This window comes from Antechinus flavipes, chromosome X (genome assembly GCF_016432865.1).
Source record: "Antechinus flavipes isolate AdamAnt ecotype Samford, QLD, Australia chromosome X, AdamAnt_v2, whole genome shotgun sequence".
NCBI lineage: Eukaryota > Metazoa > Chordata > Mammalia > Dasyuromorphia > Dasyuridae > Antechinus > Antechinus flavipes.
This window is the reverse complement of record NC_067404.1, coordinates 29,702,328-29,726,288: the sequence shown is the minus strand read 5'-3', so window position 1 is coordinate 29,726,288 and position 23,961 is coordinate 29,702,328. Positions and strand designations below refer to the sequence as shown.

General features: G+C 46.4%; 1 protein-coding gene across 1 annotated transcript; it reads left to right on the top strand.

The window, feature by feature from the left end:
• The first annotated feature begins 21,406 nt into the window (after positions 1–21,406).
• Positions 21,407–23,550, top strand: LOC127542792 (uncharacterized). The gene is made up of 2 exons (XM_051968607.1): positions 21,407–21,947; positions 23,112–23,550. Exons 1-2 carry the CDS (start codon positions 21,480–21,482, stop codon positions 23,490–23,492), a joined length of 849 nt encoding a protein of 282 aa, XP_051824567.1. The 5' UTR covers positions 21,407–21,479; the 3' UTR covers positions 23,493–23,550.
• Positions 23,551–23,961: the final 411 nt, after the last annotated feature.

Sequence of the window (23,961 nt, the reverse complement as noted above, 5' to 3'; positions counted from 1 at the left end):
TGAACCAAGGCCTTCCGATCCCAGGAATCTAACACAAAGTGCCGTTGACAACTGTGAGAGGTTAAAATGAATTTTTATAAAAATTTTGCGACACTCAGCCTCCCCCCTGTCAACCATTCTCCCTTTTCTTCTGCTCTGCCCTCCTCCATGAGAAACACACCAGAGCGTCACACTGGTAGGATTAGGAATCATTAACTGTGTATGGCTCTCCCTCCCTCTTTTTGAAGGGGTGTGGACCTATATAGAACAGCAGATATAGTGTCAGGATTGATGAGTTTCTTGATTTTACTAAACTTCTTTTTTCTCTTTTTAAACCTTTATCCAAGGGCCGGCTTAACTGTAGGATTGGGGGATGAAAGTGGTGTCAAAACAAAAGATTATTGATATCATATTAAAAAGATCGCCAGGTATGGAGCACGAGAAGAAATGAATCACAGCGCCATCTAAGGGGCCAAAGCATAGAACTATACCACCCAGTTTCTTCCATGAGGCTTTTCTCTTAGACTCATCAGAGCCAGGATCCACCTACGCTGTTGGTAACGAATTCTCTACTGATCAAAGTTGGCTGCCAAAAAAAAGATACCTTTCCTCCTCCTCTTCCATCTCCAAAAATATGATTTCTAAGGTTTGTTTGTTGAGAACCCTAGAGGAAAAGTCAGGGTAATTTGGGGACAGTTTGTGGTACTGTCCAATGTAGCGCCTGATGGGGCTGGAGGGAGTGTTGAGCCCTGAGATGTGAATTTTTTTAACCTGAGCTCTAGAGCTGGAAAGGACCTAGGAAGCCAACTGGTCCAAAACCCCACTCCCCCCTCATTTTATAAAGGCCTAGGTAGGGGAAGGGACTTTCCCAGGATTACTCAAGTAAGCATCAGGAGTAAGGTTTGAACTCAGGTCTCTTGGTTCCTGGCCAGTGTCCTTTCCTTTCCATTTATTTATCTTCATGTAAAAGCCACCAAACTCATTTTGCCTTTAAATATTCCTTTTAAACATGGGAGGAAGGGAGGAGGGGATGTTCAGGTATTTGGGTGGGGGCGCCTAAAACTTCAATTCCATGTAGGGATATAAAATAAAAGCTATAGTGAATTTTACAAAGCAACCACTTCTGTATTAGTCAAATCTCCAAATTAGGACAATATACAACAAACAAACCTCTTGTTCTCCTCAGGGAGCCAGGTTATTTATTTGCCCAAGAACACTTAGGGCTAAAGTCTCCACCATATTTATTCAAAGAAGTCTGTTTGTCCTGACCTGCTCCTAGAGAGCTATCCTATATAACAAAGATTTTTAAAAGGAGGGAAGAAGTCAGTAAAAAAGCCTGACAAGTGTGTCACACACCCACAGTCCCCCTCAGCAGAGAAGTGAGGAGAGGTGCCTTCACATCCTTGTCATTTTTCTGAATTCAAGCTCGATCGTCTTGTTGTGATTTTTCCATTTATTGTTCTGATCAGTTTTTTTGTGTGTTTGTGTTGTTGTTGTGTGTGTATGTGTGTGTGTGGTGTGTGTGTGTGACACAGAGAGAGAGTTATTTTTCTTGGCATATTTCCCCAGACCAAAGACTTTAACTTTCTGCCATCTTTTTTTTTTTTTTTTAAATACTCTTCTACTTTTGCCATTTCTATTCCTCATCCTTCTTAAGGACAAATTCCTTCATAGCATCTAGTTGGTTCATTGGTCTGGCCCATCCCCCCCATGTCTACTCCCAGTGCTGCAGTCCATTGTGTCATCAGAGACCCCTCCCCACATCAGAGTGTTTTATGAGCTTTGGAACAGATTGGTGGGATTCATAACAGAAAGAGGCTTTGGGGAAGACAGTTGTGCTCGAGTAGTTGTCTTGATCCAAAAAATCCTGAGGCCGGAGCTCCTCTTCCTCCTCCTCCTCCTGGTCGGAGGAGGTGGGCAAGAGATTGCCATGGACACTCATTCGGGTTTATCCATCTCCCTGGCCATGTGTCAATGATGGCAAGCAAACCGGTAAGATTAAGTCAAGGTACTTGGCCTGGGCCCCTGTTCGGGAGGGGACCGTTGGGAGGTTCTTTGATTGCTGGGGTATCCTAATAATTGGACTGACTTGAAAGAATGGGAACCTTTTGGAACTTTGGATTTTTTTTTGGTCTTTTATATAAAAGTGGAAGTTTTTCTTACTTTTTGGTTCGAGGGGGTAGAAAGAGGTCTAATAAGGGATAGCTTGGTCTTGTACAATTTCCAACTACTCTGAAAATTTGCCATTCGCCTCTCTCTAGCTATCAAAACCCATATTGGGATGAGTAAAATGAGGGGAGGGAGAGTTTGGGGAAGAGGAAAACCTTAAATGTGTGTGTAGAAAGTGTGTAAGTATATGTGTGCCCATATAATATGTATGTTTTTGTTTAAGTGTGAATGTGTATATGTGTGGCTATTTGTGGATATCATGTTTCTGTGTTTATATGTGTGTATGTCTACATGTTGACTCCATGATAGTGTGGCTCTTTGGCTCTGATCCTCAAGGGGGATATCTGCCCCTGATCGCCATGGGGCGTGGGGTTTCTGCCCTGTTCTCCTTCAGGGAATCCCTGGCCCCCATGTCAATGGGGGGTCCTTGCCCCTACCATCGATGGGGGTTCATGGAACCTGCTGTCCACCAGGGGTCTGCCTCTGATCTGTATGTGGGGTCTTGGTGCCTGATTTCCATTGGGAGGAGGTCTGCTACTGCTATCCACGGGGGATCTCTAACACAAATCTCCATGTGTGGTCTCTACCCAAGGTCTCCATAAGGGTGCTCTGTCCTGGGGGGTAGTGGACCCTGCTCTCCATGGGGGATCTCTGACTCTGTTCTCCCTAATGGATCTAAGACACAGATCTCCATGTGGGGCCTCTGTGTCCAATCTCTATGGAAGTTCTGTGTTCTTGATCTCCATAGGGGGGTTTCTGCCCCTGATTTCCAAGGTAAGTCTCCATAAGGGAACTCAGTCCCGGGGAGGAATGGATCCTGCTCTCCAATAATGGGTCTCTTGACACTGATCTCCTGCCTTGAACTCCATGGAGGGTTCCTGAACCTGATCTTCATAGGTGGCTTAGACTCCTGATCTCCATGGGAAGTCTCTGGCCCTGATTTCCATAGCAGTTTGTTGCACATGGCAGGTCTTGGACACAGATCTCCATAAGGGGGGTCTCTGATACAGATTTCCATGGGGGATCTCTGTCTCTGATATCTATGGGAGGTCTGTGTCCTTGCTCTCCATGGGGGTTCTGTGACCCTGATTTCCATGGGAGGTCTATGCCACTGATCTCAATGGGGGGGTCTAGAACCCTAATCTCCATATTGAGTCTCTAGCCCTGTCTCCATATAGGGCCTCGGCCCCAGAGAGGTATTGGACTTTGATCTCCATGGGAGATCTCTGTCTCTGATCTCCATGGGAGGTCTGTGACCTTGGTCTCCACGGGGAGGTCTGTGACCCGGATTTCCATGGTGATCATTGACCTTGATCTCCATGGGGGATCTCTGTCTCTGATCTCCATGGGGAGGTTTGTGACCTTGGTCTCCATGGGGAGTCTGTGACCTGGTCTCCATTGGGGGTCTGTGCCAGTGATTTCCATGGAGATCTGTGACCCTGGACTCCATGATGGGCCCCTGCACCTGATCTTCATGGGTGGTCTAGGCTCATGATCTTCATGGAGTGTCTCTAACCCTGATCTCGATAGTAGTTTGCTGCCATTGGGGGTCTTGGACCCTGATCTCCATGAGGGATCCCTGACCCTGCTCTGCATATGGGGTCTCTGACATTGATCGCTTTGTGGGGTCTCTGCTACAATAATCCTGCCTCCTATTCTGTACCAGTTTCTCTTCCCTTCCTCATGACCTGACCTTTCCCTTCTAATTTCCCCATGAATCTTTGCCCCTCATCTGCTCACACTCTACTGCGCCCTTCCACCATTTCTTCCTTTTCGTTGGTCTCCAGCTCTTTATCCCAACTCTTTTAATAGTGGCTCTCACACCGTAATCTCCATGGGGGTCCCTGTACTTGCTTGTCCACGGAGGGTCTCAGCCCCTGGAGGGTCTGTGTCCATAATCTGCATGGGGCGTCTCTGCCACCTTGGAGAGCCTCTGTGCCTGATTTCAATGGGGGGTCTACAACACTAATTTCTATGTGTGGTCTCTACCCACGGTTTCTATAAGGGGGCTCTGCCCCAGGGTCTTGGACCCCTGTCTCCATGGAGGATCTCTGATCCTGATCTCCATAATCTGCCTCTGACACTGATCTCAGTGGATAGAATCTCACCCTGATTTCAATGGGAATCTCTGACCTTGATCTTCTTTGGGGGACCCTGATCCTGGGAGGCTCAGTATCCATAATCTCAATTGGTATCTCTGCTGCTGGTATGGGAGGGATGCTGTTGCTGATCTCAGTGCGGAGATCTACAACATCAACCTCCATTTGTGGTCTCTACCCCTGCTCTCCATAAGGGGGCTCTGCCCTGGGCAGGTATTGGATCCTGATCTCCATGGGTGAAATCTCTGACCCTGATCTCCATGGGGGGGGGGGGGTCTTTGCCACTGATTTTTCATGTGATATCTGTGACCCTGAACTCCATGGAGGGTTCCTGCACCTGATGTTCATGGAGAGTCTAGACTCATGATCTTCATAGAGAGTCTCTGACCCTGATCTCCACAGTAGTTTGCTACCCATGGTGGGTCTTAGACCCTAATCTCCATGGGGGATCTCTGACTCTTGATCTCTATAATGGGTCTCTGATACAGATTTAATTGGAGGATCCATTACCCTGATCTCCATAATGGGTCTCTGGCACAGATCTCCATATGCAGTCTTTAACACAGATCTTTTTCGTGGGGTCTCTGCTACATTAATCCTGTCTCCTTTTCCATACCAGTTTCTCTTCCCTTCTTCATAACCTGACCTTTCCCCTCTAATTTCCCCATAAATCTCTGCCCCTCATCTCCTCTCTCTCTACTGCGCCCTTCCACCATCTCTTCCTTTTTGTTGGTCTCCAGCTCTTTATCCCTCATTTCTTAGTTTGTCTCACACCGTAATCTCCATGGGGGTCCCTGTACTTACTGTCCATGGAGGATCTCTGCCACTGGGGAATCTGTGTCCATAATCTCCAGGGGGAGTCTCTGTCACTGATCTCCATGAGTTTTTTCCCATGGTCTGCATAAGGGGGTTCTAGCCCTGGTGGCTTTGACGTAGCTCTCCATTGGGGGATCTCTATTCCTGACCTCTATTTGGGGTCTGTGTTCCTGATTTTTATGGTGGGTCTTTGCCACTGATGTCCATGGGAGGTCCGTAACCCTTATCTCCATGCGGTCTCTGACCCTGATCTCCACATGGGGTCTCTGATAATGATCTGTTTTGTGGGGTCTCTGCTACATTAATTCCGCACCAGTTTCTCTTCCTTTCCTCATGACCTGACCTTTCCCTTCTAATTTCCCCATGAATCTTTGCCCCTCATCTGCTCACACTCTACTGCGCGCTTCCACCATTTCTTCCTTTTCGTTGGTCTGCAGCTCTTTATCCCACCTCTTTTAGTAGTGGCTCTCACACCGTAATCTCCATGGGGGTCCCTGTACTTGCTGTCCATGAAGGGTCTCAGCCCCTGGAGGGTCTGTGTCCATAATCTACATGGGGCGTCTGCCACTGATCTTCAGTGGGTGGGGAGGGGAATCTGTGCCTGATCTCAATGGGGGGGTCTACAACACTAATCTCTATGTGTGGTCTCTATCCAAGGTTTCCATAAGGGGGCTCTGCCCCAGGCATATGATACCCTGATCTCCATGGGGGATCTGTGACACTGATTTCCCTAATGGATCTATGACAGAGATCTTCATGTGGGCCTCTGTTCCTGATCGCCATAATGGGTCTCTGATACTGATCTCTATTGTGGTTTCTGATACTGATCTCGATGGGGGATATCTGACCCTGATGTCCAAGGGAGATCTCTGTCCTTGATCTCCAAAGGGGAATCTCTGTCCCTGATCTCCAAGGGGGATCTTTGTCCCTGATCTCCATGAGGGATTTCGGATTCGGATCTCCATAATGGGTGTCTGACATTGATCTCCATGGAGGTTTCTGACACTGATCTCATGGGTGAAATCTCACTCTGATTTAAATGGAGGTCTCTGATCTTGAGCTTCATTGAGGATCCCTGTCCTTAATGTCTATGGAGCGTCTCTGTCTGTGGGGGCAGGTCTGTGACCCTGATGTCCATAGGGGATCTATGATCTCTGAAATGGATCTATGACGCAGATCTCCATGTAGGGACGTTGTCCCTGATCTCCAAGGGGGATCTTGAACTCTGATCTTCATTATGGGTCTCTGACCCTGCTCTCCATATGGGGGCTCTGATAATGATCTGTTTTGTGGGGTCTCTGATAAATGATCATTTTCGTGGGGTCTCTGCTACATTAATTCTGCACCAGTTTCTCTTCCGTTCCTCATGACCTGACCTTTCTCCCCTAATTTCCCCATGAATCTTTGCCCCTCATCTGTTCATACTCTACTGCGCCCTTCCACCATCTTTTCCTTTTCGTTGGTCTCCAGCTCTTTATCCCACCTCTTTTATTCTTTTTGTTTTTATTCTTTTTTTTTAAATTTAATTTTATTTAATAATAACTTTGTATTGACAGAACCCATGCCAGGGTAATTTTTTACAACATTATCCCTTGCTTATGTTCCGATTTTTCCCCTCCCTCACTCCACCCCCTCCCCCAGATGGCAAGCAGTCCTATATATGTTAGATATGTTGCAGTATATCCTAGATACAATACATATTTGCAGAACCGAACAGTTCTCTTGTTGCACAGGGAGAATTGGATTCAGAAGGTAAAAATAACTCGGGAAGAAAATCAAAAATGCAAATAGTTCACATTCATTTCCCAGTGTTCCTTCTTTGGGTGTAGCTGTTTCTGTCCATCATTTCTCCATTGAAACTCAGGTCTCTTTGTCATAGAAATCCACTTCCATCAGAATACATCCTCATACAATATCGTTGTCGAAGTGTATAATGATCCCATAATCTGCATGGGGCATCTCTGCCACTAATCTCCAAGGTGGGGGAACCTCTGTCCCTGATCTCAAAAGGGGATCTTGAACTCTGATCTCCATAATGGGTCCCTTGACACTGATCTTCATAGTGGTTTCTGACACTGATCTCCATGGCGGGGAGGGGGGAGTCTCTGACCCTGAGTTCCAAGGGGGATCTCGGACTCTGATCTCCATAGTGTTTTCTGCCGCTAATGTCCATGCGGGGTCTCTGACCCTGATCTCCAAGGGGGAATCTCTGACCCTGATCATCTCCATAATGGGTCTCTGACACTGATCTCCATGGATGTTTTTGACCCTGATATCCAAAGGGGATCTCTGACCCTGATCTCCATAGGTGGAATCTCACCCTGATTTAAATGGAGGTCTCTGATCTTGATCTTCATTGGGGATCCCTGTCATTAATGTCCATGGAGCTTCTCTGTCTGTGGGGGCAGGTCTGTGACCCTGATCTCCAAGGGGGATCTTTGTCCCTGATCTCCATAATGGATCTCTGACATTGATTTCCATGGAGGTTTCTGATACTAATCTCCATGGGGGGTCTCTGACCCTGAGCTCCAAGGGGGAATCCCGACTCTGACCTCCATGGGGGGTCTCTGCCACTGATCTCCATGGAGGGTCTCTGACATTGATCTCCATGGGGGGGTCCCTGTCACTGATCTCCATGGGGGGGGTTCTCTGATATTGATCTCCATGGAGGTCTCTGCCACTGATCTCCATGGGGGGTCTCTGCCACTGATCTCCATGGGGGGGTCCCTGTTACTGATCTCAATGAGGTGTCTCTGACATTGATCTCCATGAGGGGTCCCTGTCACTGATTTCCATGGGGGGGTCCTCTAACATTGATCTCCATGGGGGGTCTCTAACATTGCTCTCAATGAGCGTTCTCTGATATTGATCTCCATGGAGGGGTCACTGCCACCGACCTCCATGGGGGGGGGTCTCTCTGCCACTGATCTCCATGGGGGGTCTCTAACAGTGATCTCCATGGGGGGTCCCTGTCACTGATCTTCCTGAGAAGTCTCTGACATTGATCTCCATGAGGGGTCCCTGTCACCTCCATGGGAGGTCTCTGATATTGATCTCCATGGGGGGTCCCTGTCACTGATCTCCATGGGGGGGAATCTCTGATATTGATCTCCATGGGGGGTCTCTACCAGTGATCTCCATGGGGGGTCCTTGTCACTGATCTTCCTGAGAAGTCTCTGACATTGATCTCCATGAGGGGTCCCTGTCACCTCCATGGGAGGTCCCTGATATTGATCTCCATGGGGGGTCTCTGCCACTGATCTCCATGGGGGGTCTCTGACATTGATCTCCATGGGGGGTCTCTAACATTGCTCTTAATTAGCGTTCTCTGATATTGATCTCCATGGAGGGGTCACTGCCACCGACCTCCATGGGGGGGGGGTCTCTCTGCCACTGATCTCCATGGGGGGTCTCTAACAGTGATCTCCATGGGGGGTCCCTGTCACTGATCTTCATGGGGGGGTCCCTGTTACTGATCTCAATGGGGGATCTCTGACATTGATCTCCATGAGGGGTCCCTGTCACTGATTTCCATGGGGGGGTCCTCTAACATTGATCTCCATGGGGGGGTCTAACATTGCTCTCAATGAGCGTTCTCTGATATTGATCTCCATGGAGGGGTCACTGCCACCGACCTCCATGGGGGGGGTCTCTCTGCCACTGATCTCCATGGGGGGTCCCTGTCACTGATCTCCATGAGGGGTCCCTGTCACCTCCATGGGAGGTCTCTGATATTGATCTCCATGGGGGGTCCCTGTCACTGATCTCCATGGGGGGGAATCTCTGATATTGATCTCCATGGGGGGTCTCTACCAGTGATCTCCATGGGGGGTCCTTGTCACTGATCTTCCTGAGAAGTCTCTGACATTGATCTCCATGAGGGGTCCCTGTCACCTCCATGGAGGTCTCTGATATTGATCTCCATGGGGGGTCTCTGCCACTGATCTCCATGGGGGGTCTCTGACATTGATCTCCATGGGGGGTCTCTGATATTGATCTCCGGGAGGGGGTCTCTAACATTGATCTCCATGGGGGGTCTCTAACATTGCTCTTAATTAGCGTTCTCTGATATTGATCTCCATGGAGGGGTCACTGCCACCGACCTCCATGGGGGGGGGTCTCTCTGCCACTGATCTCCATGGGGGGTCTCTAACAGTGATCTCCATGGGGGGTCCCTGTCACTGATCTTCATGGGGGGGTCCCTGTTACTGATCTCAATGGGGGGTCTCTGACATTGATCTCCATGAGGGGGTCCCTGTCACCTCCATGGGAGGTCTCTGATATTGATCTCCATGAGGGGGTCCCTGTCACTGATCTCCATGGGGGGGAATCTCTGATATTGATCTCCATGGGGGGTCTCTAACAGTGATCTCCATGGGGGGTCCCTGTCACTGATCTTCCTGAGAAGTCTCTGACATTGATCTCCATGAGGGGTCTCTGATATTGATCTCCATGGGGGGTCTCTGCCACTGATCTCCATGGGGGGTCTCTGACATTGATCTCCATGAGGGGGTCCCTGTCACTGATCTCCATGGGGGGGTCTCTAACATTGATCTCCATGGGGGGTATCTAACATTGCTCTTAATTAGCGTTCTCTGATATTGATCTCCATGGAGGGGTCACTGCCACCGACCTCCATGGGGGGGTCTCTAACAGTGATCTCCATGGGGGGGTCCATGTCACTGATCTTCATGAGAGGTCTCTGACATTGATCTCCATGAGGGGTCCCTGTCACCTCCATGGGAGGTCTCTGATATTGATTTCCATGGGGGGTCTCTGCCACTGATCTCCATGGGGGGGTCTCTGCCACTGACCTCCATGGGGGGGTCCCTGTCACTGATCTCCATGGGGGGGTCCCTGTTACTGATCTCAATGGGGGGTCTCTGACATTGATCTCCATGAGGGGGTCCCTTTCATCTCCATGGGAGGTCTCTGATATTGATCTCCATGGGGGGTCTCTGCCACTGATCTCCATGGGGGAGGGGTCCCTGTTACTGATCTCCATGGGGGGTCTCTGCCACTGATCTCCATGGGGGAGGGGTCCCTGTTACTGATCTCAATGAGAAGTCTCTGACATTGATCTCCATGAGAGGTCCCTGTCACCTCCATGGGGGGGCTCTAACATTGATCTCCATGGGGGGGCCTATAACATTGATCTCAATGGGTGTTCTCTGATATTGATCTCCATGAAGGGGGGTCACTGCCACTGACCTCCATTGGGGGTCTCTGACATTGATCTCCAAGGGGGGGTCACTGCCATTGATTTCCATGGGGGGTCTCTGACTTGATCTCCATGGGGGGGTCACTGCCATTGATCTCAATGGGGGTGGTCTCTGACATTGATCTCCATGGAGGTCCCTGCCCTTGATCTTCATGGGGGCTCTTTGCCATTGATCTCAATGGGCGTTCTCTGCCATTGATCTCCATGGAGGTCTCTCTGCCACTGTTGTCCATGGGGAGTGTCTGCCGTTGATCTCTATGGGGGGGGGTTCTCTGACACTGATTTCCATGGGGGTCCCTACCACTGATCTCCATGGGGGGGGTCCCTGCCACTGATCTTCATGGGGGGTCTCTGCCACTGATCTCCATGGGGGGGTCTCTAACATTGATCTCAATGGGCATTCTCTGACATTGATCTCCATGGAGGTCTCTGCCATGGGGGGTCATTGCCACTGGTCTCCATGGGGGGGTCTCTGACATTGATCTCCATGGAGGTTCTTTTCCCCTAGTTTTTATGATGGTTCTCTGACATTTATCTCCATGAGGGCTCTCTGCCACTGATCTCCATGGGGGGGTCTCTAACATTGATCTCAATGGGCATTCTCTGACATTGATCTCCATGGAGGTCTCTGCCATGGGGGGGTCATTGCCACTGGTCTCCATGGGGGGTCTCTGACATTGATCTCCATGGAGGTTCTTTTCCCCTAGTTTTTATGATGGTTTTCTGACATTTATCTCCATGAGGGCTCTCTGCCACTGATCTCCATGGGGGGTCATTGCCATTGATCTCCATGAGGGGGGTCTCTGCCATTGATCTCCATAGAGGTCTGCCATTGAGCTCCATGGGGGGGGTCTCTGCCTCTGATCTCCATGGGGGATCTCTAACATTGATCTCCATGGAGGTTCTTTTCCCCTAGTTTTTATGATGGTTCTCTGACATTTATCTCCATGAGGGCTCTCTGCCACTGATCTCCATGGGGGGTCATTGCCATTGATCTCCATGGGGGGGGTCTCTGACATTGATCTCCATGGGGGGTCTCTAACATTGATCTCCATGGGGGCTCTCTGCCACTGATCTCTATGGAGGTCTCTGCCAGTAATCTCCATGGGGGGGGTCCCTGCCACTGATCTCAGTGGGGGGGTCCTGCCATTGATCTCCATGGGGGTCCCTGCCATTGATCTCCATGGGGGCCTCTGACATTGATGTCCATGGGGGTCCCTGCCACTAATCTCCACAGAGGTCTCTGCCATTGATCTCCATAATGGGTCTCTCCTGATGATCTCCATGAGGGTCTGTGATATTGATCTCCATGGAGGTTCTTTTCCCCTAGTCTCTATGATGGTTCTTTGACACTGAACTCCATGGGGGATCTGTGACTCTGATCTCCCTAATGGATCTATGACATAGATCTCCATGTGGGGATCTCCATAATAGGTCTCTGACACTGATCTTCATGGGGGGGGTCTCTGACCCTGATATCCATAATGTGTCTCTGACACTGATCTCCATGTAGGGTCTCTACCGCTGCTCTCCTTAAGAAAGCTCTGCCACAGTGGAGCGCATATTGGACTGTGATCTCCATGGGGGGTCTCTGACCGTAGATCACCATGGGGGAGTCTGTATCCATAATCTTCATGAGGCATCTCTGCTGCTGTTCTCCAGGGGTGGTCTCTGCCCCTGATTTCCATGTGTGCTCTTTTCCCCTGGTCTCCATAAAGCGGTTGTGCCCCTAGTGTGTACTGGTCCCTGATCTCCACGGGGATCTATGACACTGATCTCCGACACTGATCTCCATAATGGGTCTCTGACACTGATCTAGATGGTGGTTTCTGACACTGATCTCTATAGGGGATCTCTGTCCCTGATCTCCATAATGGATCTCTTGACACTGATCTCCATGGGGTCTCTCTGTCCCTGATTTCCATAATGGGTCTCTGACAAAGATCTCCATGGGGGGTCACTGACCCTGATCTCCAATGGGGATCTCTGACCCTGATCTCCATAATGGGTCTCTGACACTGATTTCCATGGTGGTTTCTGACACTGATTTTCATGGTGGTTTCTGACACTGATCTAGATGGAGGTTTCTGACACTGATCTCCATAGGGGATCTCTGTCCCTGATCTCCATAATGGGTCTCTGACACTGATCTCCATGATGGTTTCTGACACTGATCTCCATGGGGGGGGTGTCTCTGACCTTTATCTCCATTAGGGATCCCTGACTCTGATCTCCATAATGGATCTCTGACCCAGATCTTCATGTGGAATCTCTTGACTCTGATCTTTTTTATGAGGTTTCTGCTACATTAATCCTGTCTCCTCCTATTCCATACACGTTTCTCTTCCCTTCCTCACGACCTAATCTTTCTCCTCTAATTTCCCCATGAATCTTTGCCCCTCATCTGCACACACTCTTAAGACATCCTCACACTACTTCCTCATGTTTGTTCGTCTCTAGGTTTTTATCCATCATCTCTTAGTGGATCTCACACCATGCTTTCCATGAAGGGTCTCTGCCCGCCGAGGACCTTAATCTGAAATCTCCATAGGGCATCTCTGCTCCTGATTTCCATGAGGGTTTCTCTGCTTCTGATCTCCATGTGTGCGCTTTTCCCCTGTTCTCCATAAAGGGGTTCTGCCCCTGGTGCATATTGGTTTGTGATCTCCATGGAGAGTCTCTGACCCTTATTTCCATGGCAGAATCTGACCTTGATCTTTAAGCGGGGATCTCTGACCCTGATCTTTATGGAGGATCTTTGCCACTGAATTCCATGGGAGATATATGACTCTGATCTCCTAAGTGGGTCTCTGCACCTGATCTTCATGGGTGGTCTAGGCTTGAACCCTGATCTCCCTGGGGGATCTCTTGACTCTGATTTCCATAATTGTCTGTAATCTCTGTAATACAGTCTCCATGTGGGATCTCTGTCCCTGATCTCCATGGCGGTTCTGTTTCTAATCTCTATTTGGGGTCTGTGCTCCTGATTTTTATGGTGGGTCTTTGCCACTGATGTCCATGGGAGGTCCGTGACCCTTATCTCCATGGGGGTTCTTTGACCCTGATCTCCATAGAGGTCTCTAACCCTGATCTTAATAATGGGTCTCTGACACTGATCTACATGGAGGTTTCTGACACTGATCTCCAAGGGGGATCTTTGTCCCTGATCTCCACAATGGGTCTCTGACCCTGATTTCCATGGAGGTTTCTAACCCTGCTCTCCAATGGTGATCTCTGACCCTGATCTCCATAATTGGTCTCTTGACACTGATCTCCATGGGGGACCTTGGACTCTGATCTCCATAATGCTTCTGTGACACTGATCCCAATGGAGGTTTCTGTCCCTGTTCTCCATGGGGGATCTCGGACTCTGATCTCCATAATGGGTGTCTGACACTGATCTCTCCATGGAGGTTTCTGACACTGATCTCCATGGGTGAAATCTCACCCTGATTTAAATGGAGGTCTCTGACCTTGATCTTCATTGGGGATCCCTGTCCTTAATGTCCGTGGAGCATCTCTGTCCCTGAAGGCAGGTCTCAGGTCTGTGACCCTGATCTCCATGTGGAGACTCTGTCCCTGATCTCTAAGGGGGATCTTTGTCCCTGATCTCCAAAATGGGTCTCTTGACACTGATCTCCATAGTGGTTTCTGATGCTGATCTCCATGGGGGCTCTCTGTCCCTCATCTCCATGGGGAATCTCTGACTCTGATCTCCATAATGGGTCTCTGACCCTGATCTCCATATGGGGTCTCTGATAAATGATCTTTTTCGTGGGGTCTCTGCTACATTAATTCCGCACCAGTTTCTCTTCCTTTCCTCATGACCTGACCTTTCCCTTCTAATTTCCCCATGAATCTTTGCCCCTCATCTGCTCACACTCACTGCGCCCTTCCACTATTTCTTCCTTTTCATTGGTCTCCAGCTCTTTATCCCACCTCTTTTAGTAGTGACTCTCACACCGTAATCTCCATGGGGGTCCCTGTACTTGCTGTCCATGAAGGGTCTCAGCCCCTGGAGGGTCTGTGTCCATAATCTGCATGGGGCGTCTGCCACTGATCTCCAAGGTTGTGGGGGGGCCTCTGTGCCTGATCTCAATGGGGGGTCTACAACACTAATCTCTATGTGTGGTCTCTATCCAAGGTTTCCATAAGGGGGCTCTGCCCCAGGGGTCTTGGACCCTGATCTCCATGGGGGAAATCCCCCTCATGGGGGATCTGTGACTCTGATTTCCCTAATGGATCTATGACAGAGATCTCCAAAATGGGTCTCTGATACTGATCTCCATGGGGGTTCTCTAACATTGGTCTCCATGGTGGATCTGTGTCCCTGAGCTCCATTCACACATTCAGACCCATACACACCTACACACACATATATACCATACACAATACACGTAAAGACACACACACACACACACACACACACACATATATACACATACATAGAGATTCACAAATGTACACACCTAGCTAGAAATTCACATATACACACAGAACACACAAACGCACATATCCACATACATCCAAATACGCATACACATACACAGCTATACAACTACACACATACACATGCATACTCAAACCACATACATAATATATAAACACACATACACATAAACATACAAACACACATACACATGCAGGTATATGTATGCACACACACAGCTACTCATATGCATATTCACAGAACTTCACACAAATATACCCCCCTACCCACACAGATACATACAAATCCACATACACTCACACACACATACAAATGCACATTCACAAATATATCTACTTTGCACACATACACAATACACACACATACATACACAATACACTCACACACATGCACGTATACTCATGCACACCTATACACACACATTCACATAAACACCTACAGACACAAACATTCATATATACATGCACACATAACATATACACATATATACCCACACAATCAAAACACACACCTAAACATATAAATATACACACATGCATAATCCACACAGATACATACATACACATGCATAAATGCACAACACACACATACACATGGGCACACATTCACACACAATCACACACACATATAAACATACACAATACATCCACATCCACACAAAACCCATACAACACACACACACACACACACACAATATATATATATTCACCTACATGCACACACATTTACACATGCATATGTAAAAACACATACATTCAGACTCATACACAGATATACAATACACATATAGAAAAACAATCTCATATACACATACAAATACACATTCACTCACACACATATGTGTACCTATGTGTATATGTGTGTGAGCATTTGTGTACATACGCATGTATATGTGTTTTGACATTTGTACGTGTGTGTATAGATTGTGTAGACTGTTGTATGCTTATGTGCATGTGTGTGTATTGTGTATATGTGTCAATAGGTCAAAAATATGTGTGTGCATGGATGTGTATGTGAATGTATGAGTCTGTATGTGTGTATGTCTATATATATATAGATATATATTGGATTGTGTGTGTATGTTGTTTCTGTGTGTGTGTTGTGTGTTTCTGTGTGCTTATATGCATATTGTGCATGTATGTGAATATGTGTGTGCACATGTATGGATGTAGATGTAGTTGTATGTGTGTATATTGTATGTATGTGCAAGTGTGCAAATGTGTGTTTGTATGCATTTATATGTATGTGTTTGTGTGTGTGTTTATATGTGTGTGTGTGTGTGTGTGTGTGTGTGTGTGTGTGTGTGTTTAGTCATTTCAGCAAAGCCCCATGACACTGTCTGGTGTGGTTTTTCCTGCTCTTTAAGCCCCCTCTCTTTTCTTCCAATCCTTATTCAGTCGGAGGAGACAGACGAAGAAGACAATAAAGAAGGTGGATCACCTTTTCATATTAATGAACCATGGGAACAAAACTTTTATGTGGAAGAACCCTTTGATAAGAAAAATGAATATTCAATGGAAAGGGAACAGGTATTATTATAAAAGCAGTGAGACAGGAGCCAATAGGCCCCAAGGGAAGAAGACTTCTGGGCTCTAGTGTAGATGCACTACCAAAGATCTCCCTCCTCATGGAAACTATTTCAAACCTCTTCCCTTCTCGGCCTCCCCCTCTCCCTTCCCCCTTCCGCTAAGGACACCCCTTCCTATTTGGCTAAGAAAATCGAGGCTATTGGAGATGAAGTTCTTTCTCTCTCTTTTCCTCCATCTCACACTCCCCAAGATCACCTCCCCACCTCCACCATGCTCTCCTCCTTTCCCCTAATCTCTGACAACGAGGTGGCCCTTCTCCTGGCCAAGGCCAATTCTTCTGGTATCCTCAATTCCATCCCCTCCCAAGTTCTCCAACAGATTGCATCCTCAATTATCTCTTTCCCCTCTAATCTTCAGGCTCTCTTTATCTACTGGTTCCTTCTCCATTGCCTTCAGTGGTTGCCCAAGAATCCCCACTTCGAAAAAACCAAAACTGTCACTAGTCTCTAACCACCCCCTCAATCTGTCTCTCCATATCTCTGTTACTCCTTAGCCTTTTGTTATCTGGTCTCTGACTTCATCACTCATTGACTCTGCTTTCTCCAAAGTTGTTAATTTGTGCATTAAAAAAAAAAAAACTATATAAATTATATAGAAGTACAAACTGAACTGACAATCACGTACCCCTCCAAATGATTTCTTGCCAAATCTGATGCACATTTCTCAGTCCTGATGTTCTGGGCCCATCTGTTATATTTAACACCAGAGACCTCTTTGTTTTGGATAGTCTCTTCCATCTGGGCTTTTTGGAAGTAATTTTCTCCTGCTTCTTCTTCTACCTATCTGACTGCTCTGCCTCAGTATCCCTTGCTCAGTCTTCATCCAGAGCACAGTCAGATGTAGTGTAGGCCATAGTATTCTCCAGGGCTCCATTCCAGGTCCCTTACTCTTCTCTCCTTATACCCTTTTGGAGACTTTGCCAACTCCCATAAGTTTAATGATTATCTCTGTGCTGATAACTGTCACATCTAGATATTCAGTCCCAGTCTCCCCTGAGCGTCCGTCCTACAACCCCAGTTGCCCAGTGGACATTTCAAATTCCCAGAGATATCTCCAGCTCAACATATTCAAACTGAATCCATTACCTTTTTCTTAACCTGTCCTCTCCTAAATTTCCTAATTCTTTTGAAAAAATAAGGGTTTTTTTTTGATATTTTCCATTTCTTACATCATCATAGTATCCCATGCATCCTTCCTCTCCATCCCAGAGAGCCATCTCATTTGAAAAAAAATTTTTAAGAGAAAAAAAGGTCAGCACAACTGATCAGTACATCAAAAAAGTTGCAAAGCATATGCAATGTGTGACATCTGTGGACCTCTCATCTCTCACAAAGGATAGATTGAGGGTGTCTTCTTATATGTATTGACTTATACTTGATCTTGATAATTTTATTAAATTTACTTTTACTTGTAGTTACTATGTATATTGTTTCCTTGAGTCTGTATCAGTTCATAATGATCTTTCTATGCTTCGCTGTATTCACGCATTTTTCTTAAAGCACAGTAATATTGTTACATTCATGTACCACAATTTAATCATTCTCAATTGATGGGTATATACTTTGTTGCCAATTTTTTGTTTCTTTACTCATTCGTTTTTTTTTTTTTAATAGCTTTTTATTTACAAGATATATGCAAGGGTAATTTTTCAGCACTGACCCTTGCAAAACCTTCTGTTTCAACTTTTCAATTTTTAATGATCACAAAAATCATGTTATAAATGTTTTAGAGTATATAGGGACTTTTTTCTTAACATTATCGTCCTTAGGGTCACTGCTTCAAAAGGTATGAACATTTTTGTCACTTGGCATAATAGGAGTTTCTAGTTCAAAGGGTATAAGGGTATGACTATTTTAGTCACTTTATTTGAATAATTCTAAATTTTTTCCCAGAATGATTATACTACTTCACAGCTCCACCAACAATGTACTAATGTGTACTAATCGTTCCACAATCCCTCTAATATTAAGTGCAGCCAGTCATATTTGCCATTTTTTGCAGGGTGTGAGGTGAAACTTCTGAAATGAGTTGATTCGTGTTTCTCTTATTATTAGTGATTTGGAACTTTTTTCATCTAATTGTGATTACTTTACAGTTCTTATGAAAACTGTTCATATCCTTTGACCCATATATCTGTACATATGCATACGTATGTATGTATATAAACACAGTGTATATACATACTGGCCCGGTGGATACATATATATGAGTGTGGGTGTGGGTGGGTGTTTGTATGCATGTGTATATGTAGACACACAGAGTGGCACAGTGGATACATGCAGCACCAGACCTGGAGTCAGGACGAACTAAATTCAAATCTGCCCTTGGCTACTTCCTAGCTATGGAACCATGGGTAAGACACTTGTGATCTCAGTTTCCTCATCTGTAAAATGATCTGGAGAAGGAAATAGCAAACCACTTCAGTATCTCTGTGAAGAAAACCCAAATTGGGTCACAGAGTTGGACATGACTAAAACGCTCGAAAAACAGTCAACGAAATACATCCCTTAGCAGAGACATTTGATACAAAGAATTTTTTTCCCTACTCCATCACTTCCTTCTCGTGCTACATACATTAACATTGTACAGAAGCTTTTCCATTTCAAGTTCCCTCTTCCTTTGTAAATGTATTCTTTCTTTTACTTTAATCTTTTTTTAAGGTAGCCTTGCTCTCTCTGGCTCTCTTCCCCTCCCTCCTTGGTCCTCTCTTCTCATTTTTATCTCCTCTTCCTCTCTTTCCCTTCAGCTAATACTGTTTATTAGTTTTACTTCATTTTCTGTGCCCCATTTCCAAAAAGGATTTTCTCATTTTCTTCACTGTCCATCTTTCTGTCTATTCTAAATCCTCATCCTCATCCTCTGATTCATGGCCATTAGTGACTCTAATTTCGTTCTCTCATTTTTCTCAGTATTCTTTATAGAATCAAAGTTTCCTAGGGATCCATTTTATCTTGTCCTCTCTGCCATTGCCTTGTAGGGTTTCCCTCATGAATTCCCCTTTTTCACTGTGCCTCTCAAAACAATATCAATTATTGCAGGTATCAGAGAGGACACTGATTCGCAGTAGCCCCCAAACCTACCCGCTGCTCTAATCTCTCTCTTCTTGACCTTCCCCTTGCTTAGAAACCTCCTGTGTCCATGCCCTCTCACTTCTCCTGGTGCTGATCACCTCTAACAGACCCCTCAAGACAATTAGACTTCTCAGGCCACCAAATTCCCCAGATCATCCTATCCAGTGTAAAGTCCTCGTCTCCTCTTTATCCTAGGAGCATTCATCAGTGGAACCACCTCCTCCCTCCAGAGTAATGTTTCTTTCCTTTCCTCCTCTTTTCACTACCCCTACCTGAGCTTTAATCATTCCCCCATAGGCTCTCCTCTTCTGGGATCACAGAGGTCAAACCTTCCACTTGCATCATTTCATAACCCCTGCTTTTAGTTCCGAGATCCCCTGTGGGATCTCAAACCACCATTTAAGAAGCTTTGTCTCAAACCATGGAAACACCTGAAGTTGTTTTACCTTTGGTGCAGAATTTCTGTTTGGAAAGGCTCGAGAGGTCATAGAAATCTGAGAAAATGTCAAGTCTGCCATCTTGTTGTTCACATGACCTGGTAGCTAGAGTTCCCCATTTCTGTTGAAAGCCCTGACCATCATTCTTCTAGTCTTCCAGGTTTGCAAAATTGGAGCTGTTTTCACCTCTTCACTCTGCCTCATCCTATGGATCCAATCAATGGCCAAATATTGTCATTTCTATCATCACGCCATCTTATGTTGACTTTCTTCTTTATACTCACACAGCCATCACCTTAGTTTAGGCCCTTAGCACCTGAAACAGCCTTAGTTTCCCTGCTTCAAATCTGTCCTCCTGCCGTTTATTTTTCCCACTGTTATCAAATGATTTTCTTAAGTGCAGATCTGACCATGAGACTTTTATCAACTCCTGTTGCTACTTGTCACCTCTAGGATAATATATAAATTCCTCTGTTTAGTTGTTTTTTCCCCTGAGGCAATTGGGGTTAAGTGACTTGCCCAGGGTCACACAGCTAGGAAGTGTTAGTGTCTGAGGTCAGATTTGAACTCAGGTCTTCCTGACTTCAGGGTTGGTGCTCTAACTACTGTGCTACCTAGCTGCCACCTCTGTTTAGTTTTTAGAGCTTCTACAACCTGGTCCCAAGCTACTTTTTCTTTTTTTTTTTTTTTCCAATCTACATTTTCAACCTCGATGGACATCACTGTTCCTCCCGCACTCTATGATCTATCTAAACTGGTCTTCTGTTCTTCTTATCTCAGTGTCTTTGGTGATTTATCACAAAGCTTCTCAAACTGGGGGTCACAGGTTGCCTAACTCTGGGGATTGTGAAAATTATGGTTTATTATCAGTAAATATTTGATTTGCATACCTATTTTATGTATCGCTATACCCAGGGTCACATAAAAATTTCCCAGGCAAAAAGGTGTCATGAGCAGAAAGTTTAAGAAACCCTGACTTCTCATACCTAGAAGGCCCTCCCTCCTTACTTCTGCCTCATAGAAGCTCTTTTTTTAAGGAGCCATCTCAGGCACCATTTTCTGCATGAAGACTGTGAATTTCCCCAAATGCCGGTGCCCTCACTCCTAAACTACCTTGGATTTAATTACTCTCTACTTGTTAACATTTACTGATTTTATACACACACACACACACACACATTAATTTGCTTTTTTGAATGTAAACTCTTTGTAAGTAGAGGTTATTTAATTCTTTGCACTTTGTATCTTAGTGCCTAGAGTAGATGATTAATAAATGTGGTGATTGCTTGATATGGAACTGGAAGATCATTTTACATTTGAGGAAACTGAGGCCCATAGAACTTGAGTTGCTCGAGGTTCCATGGAGGGGAAGCAGTAGATAAGCCCTGAGAAAAAGTCCATCCTTAACCTAGCTAGCGCCAAGTACCAGTGACTTACACAGTGACTGCTGAGCCCAAGAACGCCCCCCCCCCACTCTGAGAGTTTTGTAGAAAGTGGCCTCAATCGCACCCAAGACAATCATTGGTGGAGCAATTCTCACCTCATTTTATCTTTCTTCCAGGAAACCACCAAGGGCTTGGGCTTGGAAGAAAGAGCAATTTTTTCTGAAATTTTTCCATCATTACTGAACTCCACATCATCTAGCTGTATGTCTTGGGTGGACTCAGAAGAGACGGATAACAACAGCTCGCTCTTTGACGAGTCGAGTCCAAGTGAATCGAGCATTTCCACCGGCTATTTTCCTTGTTATCAAATTCAAGAGGACATCTCTGACAGAAGTGTGTATCAGAGGCCCACCAACAATGAAAAAATCTGCGAAAAATCTGACAGTGATCACAGTGGCAAAGATAATCAGAACAAAGACGGGCCTGACCGCGGCATCATCATCAAATACATCATCACGGGTCAGGACAATAAAATCACTGTTAGTAAACGTGATTTAGTTACACCAGCAAAAGACCCAAAACCATCTGACCTGACCGTGATAGAGGAAAACTTCCTAGGAAAAATGGACTTTAACATCCACAAAAGAACCTGGCAAAAAATGGAATGGAACCATCAAAAGTCATTGCCGACCCTGGAGAAAGAACTACTAGAAAGGAGACATCAAAGGAAGGTAGGCCAGTTAAATGTGTACATGTAGGCACAGATAAGGCATGGAATACTTACATGGCAGGTGTGGAGCACTTCCGGGCTGAGGGACACAATTAATGCATTTACATGGCTTGAGGAACATAGAGTGTATGGGGCTTTGGTGTGGCAAGAGGTATCTGAAGTAGGTGGGGACACAGAGAAGGGCGTGTGGTACTTGGGTAGCGTGTGGTACCTGAAGAGCGTGGGGTACATAGAGTGGGGGACTTTGCTGGCAAAGTCACATGGGAGGATGGAGGGCACATTGAGAGTGCACTTGTGAGATAAGAAGCCCTGGAGTATGTGGGGCATGTATAAAGTGTTGGCCACCTGTGCAACATGGGGCAGTTGAAGGGTATGGGGCACACATGGGATAGGGAGAGGGACACCTAGGTGACAGGGGGGCATATATAAGGAGAGGGACTTCTGGAGAGTGTGGGACACATATAGGGAGGCACTCACATGGCACGGGGCAATTGGAGGGTATGAGGTGTACTTGGAGTGTAGGGTTCTTATGTGGCATGAGTCAGGCACCTTAAGGGGTGTTGGCGTAGAGAGCAATGGGGTACATATAAGGTATGAGCCGCACGTGTGGCAAGAGATAGAGTACGGGGTCCACATAAGGTATGGGACAACTTGTATGGCTTGAGTCACCTGAAGGTTTGGGACATTCGGTGTAGAACATTTGTGTGGCAAGGGACACATAGGTAGTGTGGAATACCTGTGGGGGATGGGGCATCTAGAGTGTTGGGCACATACGTAAGGGGCACACGGTTGGTGAAACGCTTGTGGTAAGGGCACCTGGAAGTTGTGAGGCACATAAAGAGTGTGGAGCATGCAGGGGGTTTGGGGAGCTTATGTGGGGCACCTGGAGGCCAAGGGATCACATCTAGGGTGTGATGTATATCATAGGGGCAACAAGAGGGATCCTAGAAGAATTAAGGGGGGGAACCAAGGCAGAAAGCTATCTTGGGGGGCTGTGTAATAGCAGAACTGTGAGTTAAGGCCAGCCAAAGCAGACAGTCCCCCACAAAGGCAGTGTGCTGGGGCTAGAAATGAGCACTCTGTGTATTGCCTTATTAGGTTCCAGCTTTCTCACGGGCCTTTCCCATCATCTCCTGCCTCTAACCTTCCTTTCTCCCATTCACAGTTCAAGCCGCAATTCAAACTGCAGGCTAAGCCGCAGGCCAAGTCACAAGCCAGACTACAAGCCAAGCCACAAACCAAGCCACAAACCAAGTCACAAGCCAAAAGGAACGAACTTTGGCGTAAAAAGTCCAACCGGACTCAATCAAGTCATGATGATCCACCACCGCTTTCTTCTCGTCTTAGTTTTCACCGCCTTTTTCAATGGTTCCGACAAACCTTTACCAGGAGAACAAGAGTGAATCCCCTGGGCGAAAAAGTGCAACCAGAGGCCGCCCAAGAACAGCCCAGATCTTGGGGCTCCAGATTGTGGAGGTGTCTGTCATGGAAGCGGTTCCGTTCTGGAAATCAAGTACAGCCCTACCCTACACGATCGCAGCAATAGCTAGCTGCAAGGGCTCTTTGGCCTAATGGGTAATGCCCATTTTAATTCTAATCTTAGAATAAACATTTACTCTCTTCACAATGTATTTGGCTGTCTTATTTGGGCCTGAAGGTGGTCAGTGGAGTTCGGACTGAGCTTCTCAGCTCTGTTATTTGGGATTATGGATTTTGGGGTAGGAGGGACTTTGATGAACTCGGTGAACTCTAAGGTCCCTTCCACTTCCAAATCTGTGAGCCTATGTGACTGTTGCTTTATGTGTTTGGGCTTCATTTTCCCCATCTGCAAAATGTTATTGACCCATTTCTGGGTAACACAGACAGAGTCATCAATTGACTTCAGTGTGAACTGGATTTAAATGAGGCACAATCATCAGTCTCCCAGCCTCTTTCAGAATTTTTCAAGTCCAGTGGCAGGTCGAAAGTCAAGATGATAGCACTGGCCGGGTATAGAGGGGATGACTTGGGCAACT